This window comes from Podarcis bocagei (assembly GCF_964188305.1).
Source record: "Podarcis bocagei genome assembly, chromosome: W".
In the NCBI taxonomy this organism is placed as follows: domain Eukaryota; kingdom Metazoa; phylum Chordata; class Lepidosauria; order Squamata; family Lacertidae; genus Podarcis; species Podarcis bocagei.
In genome coordinates this window covers 32,076,653-32,096,893 of record NC_138131.1, presented here as the reverse complement: position 1 = coordinate 32,096,893, position 20,241 = coordinate 32,076,653, and the positions used below count along the sequence as shown (strand labels likewise).

The 20,241-nt window shown below is 39.2% G+C and overlaps 1 protein-coding gene and 2 long non-coding RNA genes across 9 annotated transcripts in view; 2 read left to right on the top strand and 1 right to left on the bottom strand.

The window, feature by feature from the left end:
- Positions 1 to 3,873, top strand: part of LOC308577893 (receptor-type tyrosine-protein phosphatase epsilon-like) — a 90,463-nt gene extending 86,590 nt beyond the window's left edge. For all 6 annotated transcript variants that reach the window (XM_081178262.1, XM_081178261.1, XM_081178260.1 and 3 more), the window contains 4 exons: positions 1,084 to 1,209; positions 1,477 to 1,628; positions 2,634 to 2,769; positions 3,599 to 3,873. In XM_081178262.1, coding sequence (XP_081034388.1) covers positions 1,084 to 1,209; positions 1,477 to 1,628; positions 2,634 to 2,769; positions 3,599 to 3,673 — 489 coding nt within the window. In that variant the 3' untranslated portion in view covers positions 3,674 to 3,873. The remainder of the gene's footprint in view (positions 1 to 1,083; positions 1,210 to 1,476; positions 1,629 to 2,633; positions 2,770 to 3,598) is intronic.
- LOC308577910 overlaps positions 1 to 20,241 on the top strand; it is a 467,797-nt gene that overhangs the window by 151,915 nt on the left and 295,641 nt on the right. The window lies entirely within an intron of this gene.
- On the bottom strand, positions 20 to 18,544 carry LOC308577908. Of its 2 annotated transcripts, none has more exons than XR_014003761.1 (4): positions 18,322 to 18,544; positions 13,933 to 13,993; positions 1,235 to 1,282; positions 20 to 94 (listed from the first exon to the last, which is right to left on the bottom strand). It is a non-coding gene; the product is annotated as an uncharacterized lncRNA (long non-coding RNA). The 2 variants fall into 2 exon arrangements; XR_014003762.1 differs by lacking the exon at positions 18,322 to 18,544 and adding an exon at positions 17,130 to 17,353.

Genomic DNA, 20,241 nt, shown 5'->3' with positions numbered 1-20,241 from the left:
GCCCAATTTTAAAAAAAAAAACAAACATATATTTTTATGAATAGCGTAAAGTGTGATGAGGAAATGAAATTTTTCTTCAGGACATTCCAACCCACTAAAAAAAAAAAAAGAAAGATAATTAGCCTATAAATAGCCACAAATATGCTTCATACCACCAAATCTTAGCAAAGCCCAGCTGTGTTTAGCTGCAGAGTGCTGTGCAGACTGGGGACTTTGTGATGTCACTGTAGTGTTTTGCTGTTCTTATTCCTCACCCCACTTTTTTTAAAAAATGCTTTGCTCTTGAAAAAAGATTTCCAGGCTAGGAATGAGACATGTAGTAGCATGGTTTCTGATGCACACAGCTTCACGCGAATTGTACCTAACCTGGCTTGATGATCCTCAGTACTGAAAATTCAGACAAAAATTGTCACAATTCTAGGGAAAGTTACATATAATCAAGTCAATTGGGAAATCAATGGGAATTAAGTGTGCTCAACTGAGTGCTAAGATGTCAGTGGAGCTTAATAGTGCTTACTTAACGTCCTCTGGACTGCACTGCGTGTCAGCAGTTGCATGGTGTCAAGAAGTCTGCATGTTTGGTGCAGCATCAAACTACATTTCTTAACTTAAGGTGAGCTATAATGGGTTTTACAGTTATATCCATTTCAAGCGTTGCTGAAATCATTGTTAAGTCATTACAAAAGCAACTTGTGTTGTCATATGATTCGTGAAAGTTTTTAATGTGTCTTTCTAACTTTTCCCCTTTTTAAAAACTTTTCATTTGTCTCCCAAAGTACAGAAGTATTGCATGTCAAACATATGCTTGTGTGACATCAATTTCACATAGAAAACAGGCATCAACTAAAACATGGAGAATGTAGAACTTCCTGTATTTTTCTTCTTCTGTTCAGTACTCAGATACAGGGGCATTAAATAGTTATTCTATATAATATGTAATGTGCGATTGGAGGGAGGGGAAGGAGACAGGAACTAGTTCTTACTAATGTTTTTGAGGAACCAGTGCTGTATCTGCATGAATATATTTCAACCAAGAAGTTCTGGAGGCAGCATTCATTCCCTTTTCTTCCCTCAATGTTACAGGAAAAATGTTTTCAGTACTGGCCATCAGAGGGATCTGTTACTTATGGAGAGATTACCATCGAGATAAAGATTGACTCACTGGCTGATGCCATAAGCGTCAGGGACTTCCTGATTATGCACAATCAGGTATTAATGATAACATTTTAAATACGTCTGTGTCCGCTGTGGTTTTCTGAACTTCAGGGTTGCTTAAAGCCAACTGAAATGTAAATTTAGCTCAATTTAGATTACTCGTTAAAATCCTCTTACCTTATATAAATCACATGATTAAGTTACATTGACCATATATGAAAAGGTTCCTATAGATAAGAAGGTATGTAGCTGGCTTCCAGTGTTCCGTTCCGCTCTTGAAGCTGCATTGAATTTGTGGTTTTCTTGCTTTTGAATGACCAGGAGAAGCTGGGCAGACTTGTCCGACAGTTTCATTTTCATGGATGGCCTGAAATTGGAATTCCTGCTGAAGGGAAGGGAATGATTGATCTCATTGCAGCTGTCCAAAAGCAGCAACAGCAGACAGGAAACCATCCCATTACAGTGCACTGCAGGTAAATAGTTTTGTATTTTATTTTGCTCTATACTCCTTTGCTTGTTTGTAAGTTTGCAATATTTCTATTCTGCCCATCAATATTTCCATGACAAATATTTACAAAAATGTAAAAATATATTTACAATTTTTTTAAAAAAGACAATAATTTTCTATAAAAAACATACACATTTACCAATCTAGTAGCCTTGAAACGATTTTCTGTACTCTGGGAGTTTAAGAGGGAATGGACAACTATGACAAGATACTCAGTTATCAGAAATGGGGCATTTGTCAGCAAAGCTTTAATTTCACTTTCCTAGAGTGATAAAGTGATATTAAATAAAGTGATATTACACAAAGTGATCAGCAATGGGGAACCTCTTGGCCATGGACCTAATTAGGTCTGCCTGGCTTCTGAATTTGGGCTGCAAGACCATTTTGGGCAAACTACACTCACCTACCAGTCACCTATTGTCATAAGATGTCAGCTACGGAGATCTGCTTTTGTTGGATAAACTGTGTTCATGATTTTGAAGCCCAATTTCTTATTAGCTAGAACTATAATTCATACATTACGTTAGCTTCAGTGTGTAATGCACAGCAGTCAGTCACATAGTGATAGTCAGGCTCTGGCTGCTGAGACAAGGATGTTTCTAAGAGTTTCCAGAAGTGCTAGGAACTATGTTTATATATTGGTAGTTTAGAAACAGCATGATGTAAACATTTATGCACATAAAGTGATTGCAAGATTAAGGTTGGGTGGTTGAAAAATTTAGACGTGAGTTTATATTTCAAGAAAGTTTTCCTTGGCTAGTAGAACTAAATTCCGTTATCTGCATGAAAATGTTTATATTAAGCAAATTGGCATAATTTATTCTGCTTCTGCCAGTCCTTGGAAAGAACAATGAGGCAATGCAGGGATTCTTCTAAGTAGCAGGGAATCAATTCAGGGTGTATTTTCACTGTATTGAATATGGATTTGGTAATATAACCTGTTAAAGAAAAAAAAGTATATGTATTATAGTGCTGGAGCTGGAAGAACAGGTACATTCATTGCACTCAGCAATATTCTGGAGCGAGTCAAAGCTGAGGGTCTCTTAGATGTATTTCAAGCTGTGAAGAGTTTACGACTGCAAAGACCACATATGGTGCAAACACTGGTATGTTGTTTTAACCACAAAAATATTTGTCAAAAGGATAATAGGATGTTGGTATTTGAGCAAAGTGTCACAACACAGGACTTGGGTGTTCACAAATACATGTCGTGCCAATGCTTAGTCATGTTGCAAAGCCACACCACAACAACTTTTGAAACTGCTGAATAGCCTCTGCACAGTGCTATAGGGTATCTTGGATTTTGGGGGGTGGGGGAGAGGAGTGTACAGCTGGTCCTCTGAACAGCTAATAGCAGTGGCAAGATCCAAATATCATTGCATACTTTTGCAATCAAGGAATTACGGCAAGGGTGGCCTCCCTGTATATAATGGGCAGATTAATTAGAGCTGGTTATTTGTGCTCTGCTTGCCTCTCACAGTTGTTTTTAAAAACAATAGCAATAGTCAGGTTTACATATGTGTCCTGGTATCAGAATATAGCCATTTTTAGCTGTCTTTTGATGGCTCCCCTACCCTGAGAGGCAGGCTATAACTAATTAAAATGAAAAAGTAAATGGGAAACTTCTTGATTTGACAGTGACTCCTGATAGGATTTATGTTTTTTTTAAATGCTCCCATTGGGCTCACTGTCCACCTCTCATTCAAAGTCTGCTTTCTCAGTGAACCAACTGTTGTTGTTGTTGTTTTAGTTATATTTTAAAATTAATTATGCTACCACCTGCAAAAAAGAAAGTGTTTTAACAGGATAAGAAATTAAAAATGTTGTCTGTGAGATATGATTATGTTCTAGTTTAGAGTTAAACATGCTTCACTGGAATTGTTATGATTCAGAGAAATTTTCATCAGAGTAAATGTATTCTTCTTCTCTTTTCAGGAACAGTATGAATTCTGCTACAAAGTGGTACAAGATTTCATTGACATATTTTCTGATTATGCCAATTTCAAGTGAAAACTCCTGCCTTATTATTATTAATTTAATCATCTGTACAGAGATTTGTAAATCATGTTAATTTATTTCCATTGACTTTTTAAAAACTCTAAATGTACATACTACCATGTTTGGCTTGCTCGGAATGCCTCCTTAGATGTATAAATTATTCAAGACTTTTACTCTCTGATCCAAAGGAGCATGCGCAGAACTGTTTCAAAAAAAAAACCAAAAAAAAACACCTGAAGAACCTGTTTGATTCCAGAGTCCCACTTTCCTTCCCAAACAGCCAAACAGCAGGATTGCTATTGTTTTGAAATGCTCAACATGTGCAGCTTCAGCACATAAAATAGGGGAGCTGCACATCTAGCACACTTTTGCATGTGGGACACCCCATTCAGCTGGGGATATATGTGCAAAGGCTGTGTCTGTGTATCTAGTTCCCCAAGCTGGATCAAGGTGATCTTTAAGTTTTGCATAACAGATGGCCGTGTACAATATATCACAGTATAAACTATTATAAAAATAGGGCACAATCCAGCCTATGTTAGGCATATTCAATACCCACAGATTTCAGTGGGTGTATTAAGCTTATGCTTAAATTTTTCCCATTGAAGTTAATGGGATTTGGAGTCCAGTTAATGGTCTGGGAGCACTTGATGCTGCAGCACTGCTGAAGCTAAGTGTGCATGGATCTGATCAGCCCCTTGGATGGGAGTCCATCGAAGAACAGGAAATAAATACTTTTAAAATTCATTAATGGGACTTCAAAAATGCTTGGTTTTGGCTGGATCATACCCATATTTTCCCCTGAACATCTATGAAATTCTGACTTTTACTTTTTACTTTTTAACTTTTAGATGACTTATAAAATAACCCGTGTTTATAAAGCAGAGGAATAAGAGTAAATAGGCTGGATCCAAATCCGCGCACATGACAATTATTTCTCTTAGAGCAAGTTCCACACAATGGCCACATGCTACTAGGAAACACTGTGTGAACCCCACTGAAATGAGTGTGGCCACCCAAGAGCATATGCATTTGCTTGCTGCATTCATCTCAGTATTTGCAGAGTATTCTTTTTTCGGTTGTGGCGGTGTTTTGATGCTTTTATGTTCATCAGCACCTTGCTCCACTTGTAAACCTATTGATGCTAATGTGAACTGCTGACTGTGGAAGACACTATTTGAGGTGCTCTAGAAAGTTGGTTAATATTCTACAACTATTAATCTTAACGGTCAATAGCCAGGTTATATCTGTTTGCTTTTTTTTGTATTTTTAAAGCATTCTTCCTGTTAAGCACAACTCATTCAGTGGATTATATATAATGGTACATGAATCCTCCACAAGCAACTGTCTAAGATTTTGAACCTTAGCAAAAAACATAAAACGTATAATTATTTTTGAAGACAAGATTCTCTAGATAGTTCTGTTATAATTGCAAGCTGTAACTTAGCACCATAATGCAAATACTGAGTTCGTTGAATTCAGTTAAATAATCTTAAAAGATCACCTTAAGTTATTTAACCTGATATAATTTTTAAAAAAGAAATATTAACATAAAGTAACATATTTAATGTAGGTTAATTAATCAATATTTTGAAACTATTTTGTATTTTGAAAAGAAAGAGGTTCTGTTCTTGCTATCACAAAAAGGTATATTGCCAGATAGAAAGCAAATATATAAAGGAAAACATATACTTTCAATTTAAAACAATCTAGCTTAAGATAGTTATGGCTAAGCACTACTGAAAGCAACACAACTTCAGTAATTACATAGTGGCAAACTTGCTTCACTGGTGTCAGTGGAGTATAGTCATGACAAATCTTTAGCTGAATCAGGGAATAGCATCTACTGAAGTCAAGACATTTACTTCCAAGTCCTTAGAATACTGGTGTTAGTGTTCAATTAAGGACACAGATAAATACACTTGTGCTCCTTTAGTGTTGGTGGTACTTAATGGGAATGAACAGTGTCCTGAATTGTGTTCCTACAAATGGTGTGGTACTCAATGCCAGTATGCTTTCAGACCTCCTATATGACCTATTATTTCACAATTTTCTTCCTTATTGTAAGTATACAGAACTATCCCAGGAGTGTAGCCAATGAAGTATGGACATGTAGGAGTGCCCACAAAATTTGGGTTTGGGCTGTTGGTGCACAACTGACCATTTACTGTTAGGGCACAAAACCCATTTGTTTTGAACTGACTTGTATGATGGGTTGCTTCCTAGGGTTTTTACTTTAATGGCTGTGACTATATATAAAGCCCCATGTGGCAATGTCATCGTCTGGACAAAACTAGCTTTGGAGAAAAATGACAAAACACACAGTACATTTTATATCTATTGCTCCCATCTTTTTAGAAGGCATAAATTAAAGAGCACAAGTACAAAAGAATAATTTGTATATAAATGTCTAATATGCAATAGTTTGGGCTTGTTCATTGGTGGTTTTTTTAATACAACAAGGAAAGCCTTATTGACAACTATGTAGACTTTAACCTGGTCATTACATTTCAGCTCCTGCATTATTTTAATCTATGTTCATTTTAATACACGACTGGAAGAAAGGTGGATACTTTTAGCAATTCAGAGGATTGCAAGGTGTCCACATGAGTCTTTTACTTACCGACTTTTAATTGAAAACAGTTCAGGTTAGTCTATAAGCACACTGTTTTTAAAGCACTGCCATTTTATTGCTTGTGTCTTCCCAGTAATGCACTTCTGTAAATCTATATGTATATGTACAGTTGTTATGCACTTAATGAATAGAATTTATTGTAAGAGGTGATTGATGTTAAGCTCTCTAAGCCCCAAAGCAAACACCATTATTTGGTTAAGAGTTGAATGTAAAATAAGCTTTCTATCATAATAAGTTTGGAAATCCAAACTCCAAAATGTGAGGAATGAACAGTCCAATACACTATGGACCCAAATCTGTGAGCACATTAACAGATGAAGATAGGTTTTTTAAAACCACTGTTTCTACCCACCAGTTTAGAAGCTGCTTCCGACAGCCTTAAGAGTGTCAGACGCTTTCTAATGCAGTACAAATTGTGTGGAAACTGCTGTTTTCAAAATACTGGGGTTTTGACAAAACCATAATCATATTCTTCCTAATATCTCTATTTTTGTTACAATAGAGACATGTGCTAGTCCTGGTATTGAGTTTTTGACTACTGGATATTAGTAACACCTTTAGGTCCTGGTGAATATGTCCCCTCGGTTTTCTTGGCTCCTTGATGAATGGCCTCTCTGCACTTAGCCAAAGTATCTTATTTAGCTTGATAACACAAAAATAGTCTTTACAGTTACCAATTTAGTCTCCGTCTTCTAATTTCCCACTTCCTAGCTTTCAGTAAACCTAGAATAGCATAGGTAGCTGCTGTTCCCTCATCCATGACACTGGAATTCCTTGCTTCTCTTAGTATCAGTCCAGTACCCCTTCCTTGACCTCTGACCAGCAACCATAGCTGTAACTGTGAAATCTGCTTAAGGGAAAGCATTGCAGTTGTTCCTTTTTAAATTATCCAAACAAAGTCATTTTCAGATGTAGAGAAAAATCCTGCCTTGGTGGAAGGAAGTAATTATTAGATAATATTTCTAATAGCATCCAGAACTCTCTTAATTTGTTGCTTGTTCTGTAAAGCAATATTTAAAAACGTAAGATGTGGACCAGAAATGCACATAGCGGAATCCATTAATGAAGTAGGGATGTTTTAACTTTTCTTATATTTACCCAAGTGAAGCCAGAATACTTGGGGTGAGGCTCATTTTGGTAATACTAATATGAGTGCACTTAAAATGGAGCAGCTTTCCTCCCCCAATGTGGAATAATTTCTATACTCAACAGTTTCAGATAATTCCGTGGGATTAAATTCTCTGAAGTAATCTGAAGCACAAAACCTTCTCTGTGGCTTTGTTGGATTCCCTTCAGACAATCTAGTTCTACTAGGTTCTCCCATTTGGTGATGACAAGACTTGCCACAGTTGAGGAAATACTGTGCTAAACCCAGCCAAATCACTTTTAATCACAACTAATCTGTTTTATGAGGTTGGTGAATTGCAACTTTAGAAAGCTTGTTTTTCACTTCAAGGTGTTTAGTCAAATAAGACTGTGATACTTCGTACAATGGTATAACAAACATATTTATGGGTTTCCACACTTAATTTTTTTTACATTGCATGAGATTGCATTAATAAATGCCAAACAGTGATTAGAAATTTATATGTTCTGATCTGCATATCTAGTCACTATGTGACTCAACTTATTGTCTTGTGTGACAGTGGACATTGATTGCCAAAGCTCTTAAGTACATGCTTAACTCAGAAACAGTGCACAAATAGTAATATTGTTAAAGCAGTTTATTTCGAAGTATGTTTCTAGAAACTCGGGGTTCCTTATCAATTTATCAGGGAGTCAACAATAGCCCTATTTGTGTGTTAAAACCCTCATGCGATTTTACTTGCGTAAGGAGAGGGCAGGGGCGTGTCAGCTCCCCAACTTTACCCTCCACGAGGCTGGATGTCTACTATATGCATGTAGATCCAGTGTGATTTAGAACCTTGCACAATCAGCATCATGTGGAGAGCTAACACTAATGCAGCAGCATCCTGGCTACAGATCTTTGCCCTCCAATGCATGGAGGGAGCAGGCCAGCACTCCCTTTATTGCATCTGCTTTTTAATGCCTTGCAAGGACTAACAACAAGATAAAGAACTGTAACTTAGCTAACCAAAAGGCATCTTATCATTTGTTACTGATACTTTCCTGGAAAGTATAGCAGCAGAGGAGACATGTCCTTTGCAGGCCTGGCACCAGGGATTAGTAAAATCTGCAGGGCCCCCTCTAATAGTTTATATACATAAATTTGCTTTAAAAACAAACAAGAGCAGTGCGCACACAGGCATGCAAATAGTTAATGTGGGGGGGGGAAATGCAGCTGTGTGGGGAAAGGAAGGCTCTGGTCTTGACCTTCTGTTGCCTGTATGACAGCCAAGGTCATACTATTCTATACCGTACTTGGATTCCTTGCTCCCCTGATTGCCACAGGATTTGCAGAGCCCACAATCAGCCACAACGTTCAGGATTAACTCCTCCTTGGCACTGTTGCAGAAGTTGGGAGAGCCTAAGCTCACAGTTTGCCTGGTCTCCCATGTTACCAGTAGTGGATGCTGTATCAGGCAGAGCAGGCTCCGTGCTCCCAACTCATCTGCTGTTAGAGCCAGCCCATCCGCACGCCCCATTTAGTCAGCCAGCTAGCCCTCTGCATGGAGCTTAGGAGCAAAAGAAGATATTGGAGGGAGCCCTGCTCATGCATTCAAAAGAACACCTGAGCTTGAAACAGTCCAGGAGTGTGTGCACCAGCCCCGCCTCCAGTATCCTCATGTGTGCCATCTCCACTCTCTCCTCTCCTGAGGTTTGAGCAGAAATATCTGCAGCAATATTCTAGCTGCATTCAGAAATTCCCTGCAGACCTTTGTGCTCAGAGCTCAAAAGGTTGGGAGTAGGAAGCATGCAGAGGGTTACTGGGGGAAAGGGCAGCACTGCATCCCTGTGACCCTACGCAATTTGAACTCTCATGCACTCTTTTGAATGCATGAAGTATGTACTCTCTTGTATTTGATGTGGATGTGTATCTCTGCGTGTTCAGGCCTCCTGCTGTCTCTTGCATGGGGTCCAAAGAATCCTGGAAACAGCCCTGGTGCTGTGGGACATACATGCTCTGTATAGAGGCCAGCTAGTCTCACTACGCAAATTTAAGAGGGTGACACAATGCACTCCAGAATTCCCTGCAACACACAACATAGTTCTTGGCAGACAACTCAGTGTGGAAAGCATTTCTTGATGCAAGCAAGTTTTGAAATCTTGTACTAAGTAAGATACTTAATGGCTTGGGTTAATCAGGCCCAACAGAAGAATGCCTGCTGTATTGATTAGTGTTTTGAAAATGACTTTTATGAATTGGTTTTTAAAGGAATTTGAACATCTTTGTTTCCAGCATTTGAAAATGTTTTCATTATGCAGTATCATTTTTAGTATGTTGCTACTGAACCTTATTCTGTATATGCAAAACTATATTTAATTTATGTCAAGATCTTTATAATATATGTATGTATTATACAGTGATATTTTCTTTTATTACATTTATAATTTGATCTTGCTGTATTTATAATGCCAGTGAATGTTGCTGAATTATTTGTATATGCAAATCGCAAGATCTAATAATTCTGATGCAAGAACAAGGTTTCATTTTTATTTTCAGGCTGCATTTCTTTCTTTAAATCTCTTAATTTCATTCCTCTACTATTTGCTCGTTTAAACTAAATACAGCAATGGTGCAAAGGACATAAAATCCCTTACTTAAATTACTTCCCAGAACTTTAAAAACTCTAGCTATTTGACTCAGAGCACTGTTCTGACAAAAAAAAAAGTTAAAAATGAAGCATTATACATATAACATTAATTTGCAACAGCAATTTATCTTCTCAACCAGAACACGCTTATTTATTCTAAGTAATCTGAATAAAAGTAATCATTATTCTCAGTTGTTCCAATGGATTATACAAAAGTAAATGTAATCTTCCTAGGCAGTACATTTTGGTCTACTTGAAACAAATATAGCCATGGCAGGCATTTTAGACCTTGTCTACACATGCATCAAAACGGATTTGGGAGGGTTAGACTGGACTGCAGGAGCAGAAACATGGTGGTGATGGGGAATGGCATAAAAAGGACATGGTGCACTTTTGTGTGTGCCAAGAGAGATGGTTCTGTTGCATATATTAGATTTCTGAAAGAGAATGATACGTTTATGTTAAAACATCTTTCCTTTGAAGGAAGTACAAAAGGAATCCAGCAGTGTCTGGACAGTATGTCCTCTCCCTTTCTCCTCTCTGGTGCTGCCTGTGTTACAGGCAGTGTTCCACTTCAGACTGCAAATAGGTGGTCACATTTATAATGCTCCCCTATGTGCAAAACTCCTTCATGAGTAGAAAACAACTGGGAACAAGCTGTTCTAGAACCATTCTTCCTGGTAATGCTGCTTTTACTCGCAGGGTGTTTTAATATGCTGGAGCATTCAAATCTGGGGTGTCCATGGATAGTTTAACATGGTTGCATCCTGTCTCCTTCCTCAGCATTCTTTCTACACTCATATTGCTTTATGTGGAGACCATATCCTAGTTTGCTTCAGTCACTGCTCTGGATTTAGTAGGGTACTATTTTCTATAATTCAAAGGCACACACCACTGATATCTCAGCTATGTGGACAATATTGTATCCTGATTAGATATAATCTAATTAGACTGGATTTCATTGGAGCATAAAACTGGACAGAACCATTTATTTGGGCTAACGATTTCTTTACTCATATCAAAACCATTCTATGGTATTTGTATTTACCAAATGTTCCTAAATGTCCTGCCTTGAGGCGATCCACAGTTGTCCAATGTTACTTTCACTAATAGGATCCTGCTGTAAGATCTTCACCCAAGAAGTTCCAGAAATTGTTACACTGCAGATTACCTTCATCATGCTTTTAGTTGGTAGAACCCTGTTTGCTGGGGAGGTTTTCTGATGGGAGGTAGATAGCTACTCATAGCCATTGTAAAAGAGTGTCTGAATTCTATGAAAACACACAGACACACACAAAGTCACAAAGTTACAATTTTCAATTACATCCCTGTTGTGAAATTAACATATAGCAGCTATCAATCAGAGCCTATTGCTTGTAGTTCTTGAAGAATCAACTATTTTAGAAGATTTATTTTTTTAAAAAATTAAAAATCCTTTCAGTCACCAAGCAGTAGATAACTGCATGGTGTCTCACATAACTGAAATCCAGATCTGCCATCACCATGAGAAAACTACTTGTGAATTTCCATGAGCAAGTTCTTCATTTCTGACAGTTCCTTGTTTAATTCTTGGTAACCTAATTCCACAGACTATGGAAAAAAGCTTATAAAATTGACTACATGGGATGTCAGTGCTTGAAAGAATTTAAAATGTTTCCAATCTATTTTGGCCCTGTTGAGATCTCGTTTTTAGAAGTCTGATTCTGAATATTGAAAACCTGTAAATTGGCAGATTCTTTAATTATCCAGTCTAGCATACATCTATTCACTTTGCCAGAACATGTGTAAACAAAGACCACTGTAGCTGGATTATAAGTGACTTTCTCGGGATCATTCCCAGAATTTCTTACTACCCAGGCTATATAGTTTTATTTGAAACTGCAGTGGCAGACCTCATGAGATTTGTAGTCTGTTTTCTGAACATCCTCTATGGCTTTGATAATAGTGTATTTAAAAAGAATACATTAGTAAAAGTAATATTCTATATTATATTTGATCTAATAAAACACAGAACTCTTGTGGGAGAAGGGCAGTTGAAAGAAAAAAATCTCGACAATTTGTTACCATTTTTTATATCAAATAAAATATCTTGATGTTTTGGAGTTCTGTTTCCCCAGGTAATTTGCTACACTTTGCACTTTTATCATCTAAAAGATAGATAGATTAATTATTTGAAAGGACTTTAAATCTGAATTTAATATGAGCTTCTTATAAAGCATATTCATAAATGCATGCAAGAATCATGTCTCTGAGCTTTTGATTTGTGTCTTACAAATAGAAATAAAAAATACTTTTGATGCAGTTTTTATGAAATAGTTACTGATAAACCATACCTTCCTCAAATACTGGCATTCAGATTACACTATCTAGATATCTAGAATGAAAAAAATAAATGGCTATAGCTTATGCCAGTAACTGTCCTTAGCTAGAAAATAAAATGTGCAGACCCATCTTTCTCAAAAATGAAAACACATAGAGTTCTAAATAAAATAAAATAAGATTAGACCAACTCCCATCTAGTCCAGCATCCTGTACTCATAGTGGACAACCAACTATGGTTTCATGTGGGAAGTCTTTGAGAAGGACAGGAGCACAACAGCAGTGTCTCCCAGCAACTGATATGTAGAAGCATACTGCTTTTGACAGTGGAAGTAATACAGTCATGATAGCTCTTATTCCATACATTTGTCCAGTGTCCTTTTCAAGCTATCCAAGTTGATGGCCAACACTACATCTTGCAATCATGAATTCCATAGTCTAAGCACGTGCTGTGTGACATAGTTCCTTTTGTCGGTCCTGAATCTTTCAGCATTCTAGTTTGGTGGATGGCCCACGTTCTAGTACATGTGAGAAGGATAGACACGTCTCTCTAACCGAGGGGTAGTCAACCTTTTTATAACTACCGCCCACTAATGCATCTTTCTTGATGGTAAAATTTCCTTACCACCCACCAGTGCTTGATGGAAGGAGGATTCAGCTTGTGCCATAGAACCCCTACCGCCCACCTAGAATTCGGAAATGCTCACTAGTGGGCGGTGGGGACCAGGTTGAAAACCCCTGCTCTTACCAGTTTCTGCACACCATGCATAATTTTATACAACTCTATCATGCTCCACCATACCTTTTTCTGAACTAAAAAGTTCCAAATGTTGTAATCTTGTTCCAGCTCTCTGATCATTTTGGTTAGCTCCTCCCTTTTCCACCTCAACAATATCCTTTTCCAGCTCAACACAGTATTCCAGTGCTGTCACCATACATTATTGGACCTGTATCTTCCTGGTAGCAGACAACAGGACCATGAGACAGGTGTAAAATACTCAAGCAAGAGTTTTATTTACAACCTTACAAACACAAAGCATGTGGGTGTTCTCTTTTGCAGGCTAATGCAAACTGCAACTTCTCCTTTTGTACCCATCACCAGCTGTACCTAATCAGTCTAGAAAACCACACCATGAACTCACAGAAACAGTTCTTAAAGTTACAACAATCTTTTCTGTTTCTTTGCAGAATGACTCCTACCATAGATTTGTGTAACAGCATTATGATATTGACAGTTTTATTTTCAAACCCTGTCCTGATGAATCCTAATTTTCATACCTGCCACACACTGACTCAACATTTTCATTAAGCTAAGATCTCGTTCCTCATAAGTCACTGCCATTTCAGACCCCATAAATGCATATATGAAAAGTTAGAACTCCCCCTGCAATGTACATCACTTTAGAATTGTTTGCATTTATTGCACTGGCCATTTTAATTCCCACTATCCCAGTCTGGATAGATCCTCTTGTAGCTAATTTGCAAATCCATTTTTCTTCTTACAAACCTGAACAATTTGGTGTCAACAGCAAATCTGGTGACCTCACTGCTCACCCCTAACCCCAGGTTATTTATGAACAAGTTCAAAAGTGGAGTCTTACCAAGAATCTTGGGGGACTTGGCTTTCTACATCTCTCCATTGGGAGAACTGTCCATTTATTCCTGAGAAGGGAAGGTGACCTTCATTACTTCATGAAAAGCAGCGAAACTTCAAACACTCAGGGGACTCTTCTGAGAAGCTTTTCTTGGTCACTTCTCCCTGTTCTTTAACCAGTTACTGATCCATAAGAGGACTGCCTCCATAGCTGGTCTCCATTTTATTTCACCTCTTTTTATTGTTGGTTTTAATGTTTTTGGTAATTTGCTCCTCAAATTCTTTTTTAAATCCCTTATTGTTTGCAACCCCCCCCCCAAGGGCTGTGCTCCCTTTGCCAAATGAGAACAAAAAATAAGTATTTTTTCTGAATGAAGCCTTCTCCAATAGCTTCTCTGACTTTCCTCATTAACCACCCTGGCATTAGTGGTATCTCTCCTTATAAACTTGGTTCACTTATCTGTAAGTCGTAACATACTGGTAAAAAATCCTGAATGTGTGCTAAAGGCTTGGTGTCTTTCTTTTTTTATTACAGTAAAACTATAGTGAAGTTACTTTGCAGCATTATTTCTGCAGAAAATCCTTTCTTTTGAGTGCACTCCTATGCAGCAAGCCTTGGCATGTACCTCATTCTCGAGATACTGAAAATATGTGAAAATATAATTCAGATAATTACAATTGTATGGTCAAAATGATTTGTTCCTACATGCTGGAGTGGTTGGACTAGGATCTGGGAGACCAGGGCTGGTATCCCCACTCAGCCATGAAGCTCACAAAGTGACCTTGGGCCAGTCACTGCCTCTCAGTAAAACTTACTACATAGGGTAGCTGTGGGTATTAAATGAGGAGGAGGAGAACCATGTATGTCAACTTGAGCTCCATGGAGAAAGAGATGGAATAGAAATGCAATAAATAAAATAAAATATCCTATTGTGATGTCCCTTATAACTGGCTCAAAGGTGCAACTTCCAAAAGCATGTTAAAGAGCAACTCTACCATGATAAAATGATGTACATTGTCAGCTATTTACTCAATTACTGTACACCCTTGCACATGACACAGTAGTAATTCCAGAATGGTGTATTTGTATAACTGGGACTGAAAAGTTATACTATTTTGAAAATAACTAGGTTTTACTAAGTTGACCACTCAAACTTTACATATTGTAATCTAATGGCAAATTTACACTGCAATCCTAACCATGTTTCGTCAGAGGTTAGTCCAATGGGAACTGGATTCAGTGGGGCTTAGCTTACTCTCAAGTAAATGGGGTCAGGATGGCCTAAGCTGGATCGTGCCAGTAGCTTTGCCACTTCAGAGTAATTTAATTCCAAAGTGAAGCTAACATTAACAAAGCTGTTTACACTGAACTACAACACATTTGAAGTGACTAAACATCATAGCCACATGAAAACAGCAAATGAGGCAAACTATAAAAATTACAAAAGCAAAGCACAAATGTCAAGAGATTTTGCTTTTTGAAAGATCTAAATATTAAAATGTTATGCCCTGCAGCAGAAAAGAAAGTATGACCTTGCTGAGGCTTTGCTTCCTTTGTGTATATATTCTGCTCACAAAAACTTTATTAACTTGATACTAGACCATATATTCTACAAAGGCAAACTACTGGAAGTAAGTTAATATGCAGCATATAAATTGCAACGTATATGCTATTAATTTTCAGTATCAACTACTTTTACACAAAAATATATATAATTCACACATATATCACCTCCTTACTAAATCATCAATATACAAACACCCAGAGGTGTACACAGGGTCCCTTGTGCCCTCCCCTGAAAAAAATAGCCTTATCGCAATACCACATTAGAAATTACTAGATTTCACATGACTCAAGTACTCAAAATGTCTGGAGTGAGGGTGAGGCGAGGCGAGGCAAGGAAGTTCCTTATAAGTCCTGTGGGGTTCAGTGGGGTTTACTCCCAGATACCCTTAATTAAATATGCAGAAAAAATTAGCATACGGCACGTGGGAGGGAAAACAGCACTTCTGCAGACCATGCATACAGTTTCTGTGTAACAAGTGTACAATATTATACATTACTGGCCATGGGTGGAGTATCCTGTTTTCTCTCCTCAACACTCAAAGACATTTAGGTGTACACATACACTGTACATACTCATTTTGTTTCATTCATGTGTACAGAGTTTAGAATCTATAACTATCTCAATCACCTTTTAAATTTTAAAGCAGTTTTCCTCATCTGCTTTTGATTTTCACTTTTCCACTTTTTTGAATCTGATGACATAATGGAAAGTGGAAGTGGAAGCAGCTCAGACAAGACTAATGTAAGACGATACAGATATGAAATCAAAATGACTGCAGGTTTTATTCAGATTGAGGTTGGGGAGAAACCCTCCTCCAGGAAGCCTAATTGGGAGGGAGGATTGGTTTCTCTGTATATAATATAAATGTAAGAACGTTATCAAACAGCCCCCACTGGAGGCTTGCAGTGCCACATCACAAACCTGGATTTGAATGAAGTCAGGGCAGTATAGAGGAGCAAATGTGAAGGCAAGCTGCACAACAGCAGCATGGGAGTGAGGAAGGGAGGCACACTGAGAGGCAGAAAGCAGTGGTTTAAAGTTGTGGAAGTTTGAGTAAAGCAGAGATGGAGAAAATTGGGAAGAAAATGGTAACTTTCAACACCAGCAGAAATTTTAGTAAATTAGGGGTGGAAGGTTTAAAGCAGCCACTCCCCTCCACCCCTTTCAGTGTTTTCTCCCTTCTTGTTATCCTGAAACTTATCCCTTTTGCATTCCTCAGCTGTCTCATTTGAGAGAGATAAAGGATGTGGAGTCCTCAAATATTCTATAGTATTTTTTTGCAATGTATTTCACTCCTGGTTCTGCATGAAGTTCCAGATTTGATGTAGCAACTTAGAACAGATATTTTATTAGCAAGCACCCAAAATATACACAACATCCATCAACTGAGTCATCAACCTTCTCAAACTCAACAACCTAACTCACAAAATTCTGCTCATATTAAAAAAAGAAATGTGATGAAATTAGAACAGCCAGCCCAAAGGTTCAAGAGGCCCTACTCCTTGGACCAGAAACTAAGAAACAAAAATCTTTGCATTAAGACTCTTTTGAGATGGACATTTCTTCTATTTTGGTGGAAAGCGTACGAGTATGCTATTTATAAAATACTTTTTCTTTCAGCACCACTTTCACTTACTGCATCAGAAGGAGCTTCCCAATTTAGATAAATATTGAAACTAAGTAACAAAGGAGTCAACTTCCCATTCACTTCCCATTCATATATTGTCCAGGGAAACAAGAGGCTACTTTGTAAAAGAAAAAGAAAAGAAAACAGAAAAGAAAAAGTCAAACCAGCACACAAAGGCACAGGAAAATACTGTAATTATATTAAGCACCGGTATTTGATGGTAGCAGGAAGGATTATATATCTATACCTTTAGAAATTCAGAAGACTCCCATGCATCCCCTGTTGCATAAATATAGAAAGCATTTCTTTATAAATGTAGAATGTATTTATACGTACTCTTCTTTCTGAGCTAAAATTTCAAATATTTGAAATAAACCAGGTATGTTTTAGACGTATCTCTTTGTAAGTAAAAGTAGCTAATTTTTTCTGACGTGTCGTTTACGTATGATTGAAAAGCTGCAGGAGTTCACCATGGAGTTCACCACTGCAGCGATCTTGCACAAAAAAAATGCGGGGAGGCACGGACGCGGGGGTGAAGATGCGAACAAGTGTACAGTGGGACTGCATAGGAGAAAGGGTTTTTCAGAAATGGGAGTTGGGATGGTGAAAAGCAAGCTTTAGCAGTTGCATGGGCTTGGGACGGGCTGCGTACAAAAGAGATGCTAAACTGGAGAACTTGAGGGTTACTTGTGTGGAACTGCAATTGTCAAATCCTGTATCATAGGATCCAACTCCTAGGGACCGAGGGGTCTTCTCCCCCCGTAAAACATTTGACGGCTGTCCCCCCCCAGTTGATGGGCATGTGCGTGCCCGCGTCATGTGCTGAGCGGGGCTTGCTTGGCCCCCCAATATTTCAGTCAAGTTGCCACACCCCTGTCATGTGTAGTCACGAGGGTGCCCCCCATCCTCCATTAATTTAGGGGGCGTGTCTGCCTTGGCAAGTTTTTCCATTTTCAAAAAAAGAAAATAGGGTAGGGGGAATAATAATAATAATAATAATAATAATAATACCGTAATAATGTATTACTTATACCCCGCCCATCTGGCTGGGTTTCCCCAGCCACTCTGGGCGGCTTCCAACAAAACACTAAAATTTCTTTTTCTTAAAATTCAATCATTGTACTTGGAAGTTCTTCAGCTACTTCATAAGCACTCAAAGTTGTCATTATATCCACCCTGTTGTGCTATTTTTAAGCAGCACCTCAGAACAGAGGAGGAACGGCACCCTCATAAGCACGCCCATTGAGAAGACTTGAGTTCAGAGGCGCTTACTCGCAGGTAAGCGGCATTACGGCTGTCCCCTAAGCAGGAGCCCTTTTCCCGCCTCCGCCGCTTGGCGCGAGAAGCGAAGGAACCTAAACGCGCTCGGCGCTTCTCCTTACTGTCTGTTAAAAATTGAACGGCCTTCTGGGTTCCCCATTGGATCGTTTTTCCTGCTCGCGTCATCTCGCGTTCTCCAATCAGAATCCATCGCGCGTCGTTTTAAAAAGTAAATCTGATAAAACGTTGCGCCATATTTATGCTTCCGCAGAAACCATTCGGAAGTAGTCCCCACGCAGCCCGCTCCCCCCCGCCCCCCAGAAAGCTCATTTCAGTGTGGGAGTGGTGGTGGGGTAAGGAACATTCTTATATTTTATCGGTCTTCCAGGGCAGGGGACAACTAAGTTAAAAGAAAAGGCGGCAAAGTTTTGCGTGGCGGAGAGATACAGACCTGGAGTGAGGAGAGTTTTACGTCGGAGTTACGGACGTGACGACGTCAGAGCGGGGATTTGAATTAAGTGGGGAGTTAGGCGCTCGCGCGCACGCGGGTTTGTTACTCGGTTAGGACTGTTAGGGGGGAGAGAAGGGGAGAGCGAGAGGGTCCTGCGTATCCTCGTTGGCGGAGGACGCGCGCGCAGGTAAGGGACGTTCAGCCCGTGTGGGGAACGGGGGGGGGGGCACGACCCAGACTCTTATTGCGGGGGGGGGGGGAGAGAAGTTGGCAATGGGGGAAGGAGCATTCGCTGCCCACGGTGCTAAGGCTTGTTTGGGGGCGAGCGGTTGTGCCGGCAAAGCGAGTGAGTTGGCCCAACGGCCTCTTCTTTTTAAAAAGCGTCCCCTCTGTGCTGTTCGTAGGAGAGAGAGGCGTTGGGGGAAATGAGGGTGTCATTGAGGGGAATCAGTGAGATTTGGCGGCAGGGGCCCCTTTACCTTTACCTTTAGTTTTTCCCCTTAGAGCCTTCACAGCCAAGGCCGGATTTAGGTTTGATGAGGCGTTAAGCTACTGACGATAATGGGGCCCTTTATATGTCCAGCTGTCCTTTGTCAACAACAAATTGTCGCTGTTTTTTTGTGTTGAATATATGCTACATGGTAATTTATGGACCTAATAGGTATCTAAAGCCATTTGCTACTGTTGCTGTATATAGGTTGTATTTCATTTGTGTTTCTTTATGGAAAAAGGTAAAAGGCGGATCTACACGGATCCTCGTGAATTCATATGATTTTTTCATTCAAATTAAATAAAACCACCATGATACTGTAGACCATGTCTTACTCTGTAGAAAGCATCAAAAAAATCACGCATCCACTGTTTTGGGGGGGGCGCAGGGGCGCAAAAACATGGTTAAAAAACACGGATCCTCATGGATCCTCATGATTTTTCCACTAGATCAGCCCACAGTCACCATCAGATCAAAGATCATGGCCATGGGCACAGCATCCACCACAAAAATCACGGATCCACGGCTTCCTAGCAAAACCGTGGCCCAAAAACGTGGTTTTGAAGCACGGATCTTCATGGATCTACACGCTTTTTGCATCGGCCCAACCCAAACTCACCGTCAAATCACATATCATAGTCAGGGGCACAGCCTACACCACAAAAAACTCGGATCCACGCCTGCCTGGCCATGCCCTGGCCCAAAAACGTGGTTCCGAAGCACGGATCCTCATGAATCCTCATTATTTTTGCACTAGATCAGCCCAAAGTCACCATCAGATCAAACATCATGACCAGCAGCACAGCATGCAACACAAAAATCACGGATCCACGACTTCCTGGCGAAACCGTGGCCCAAAAACTTGGTTCCGAACCACGGATCCTCATGGATCTTCACACTTTTTGCATTGGGCCACTCCA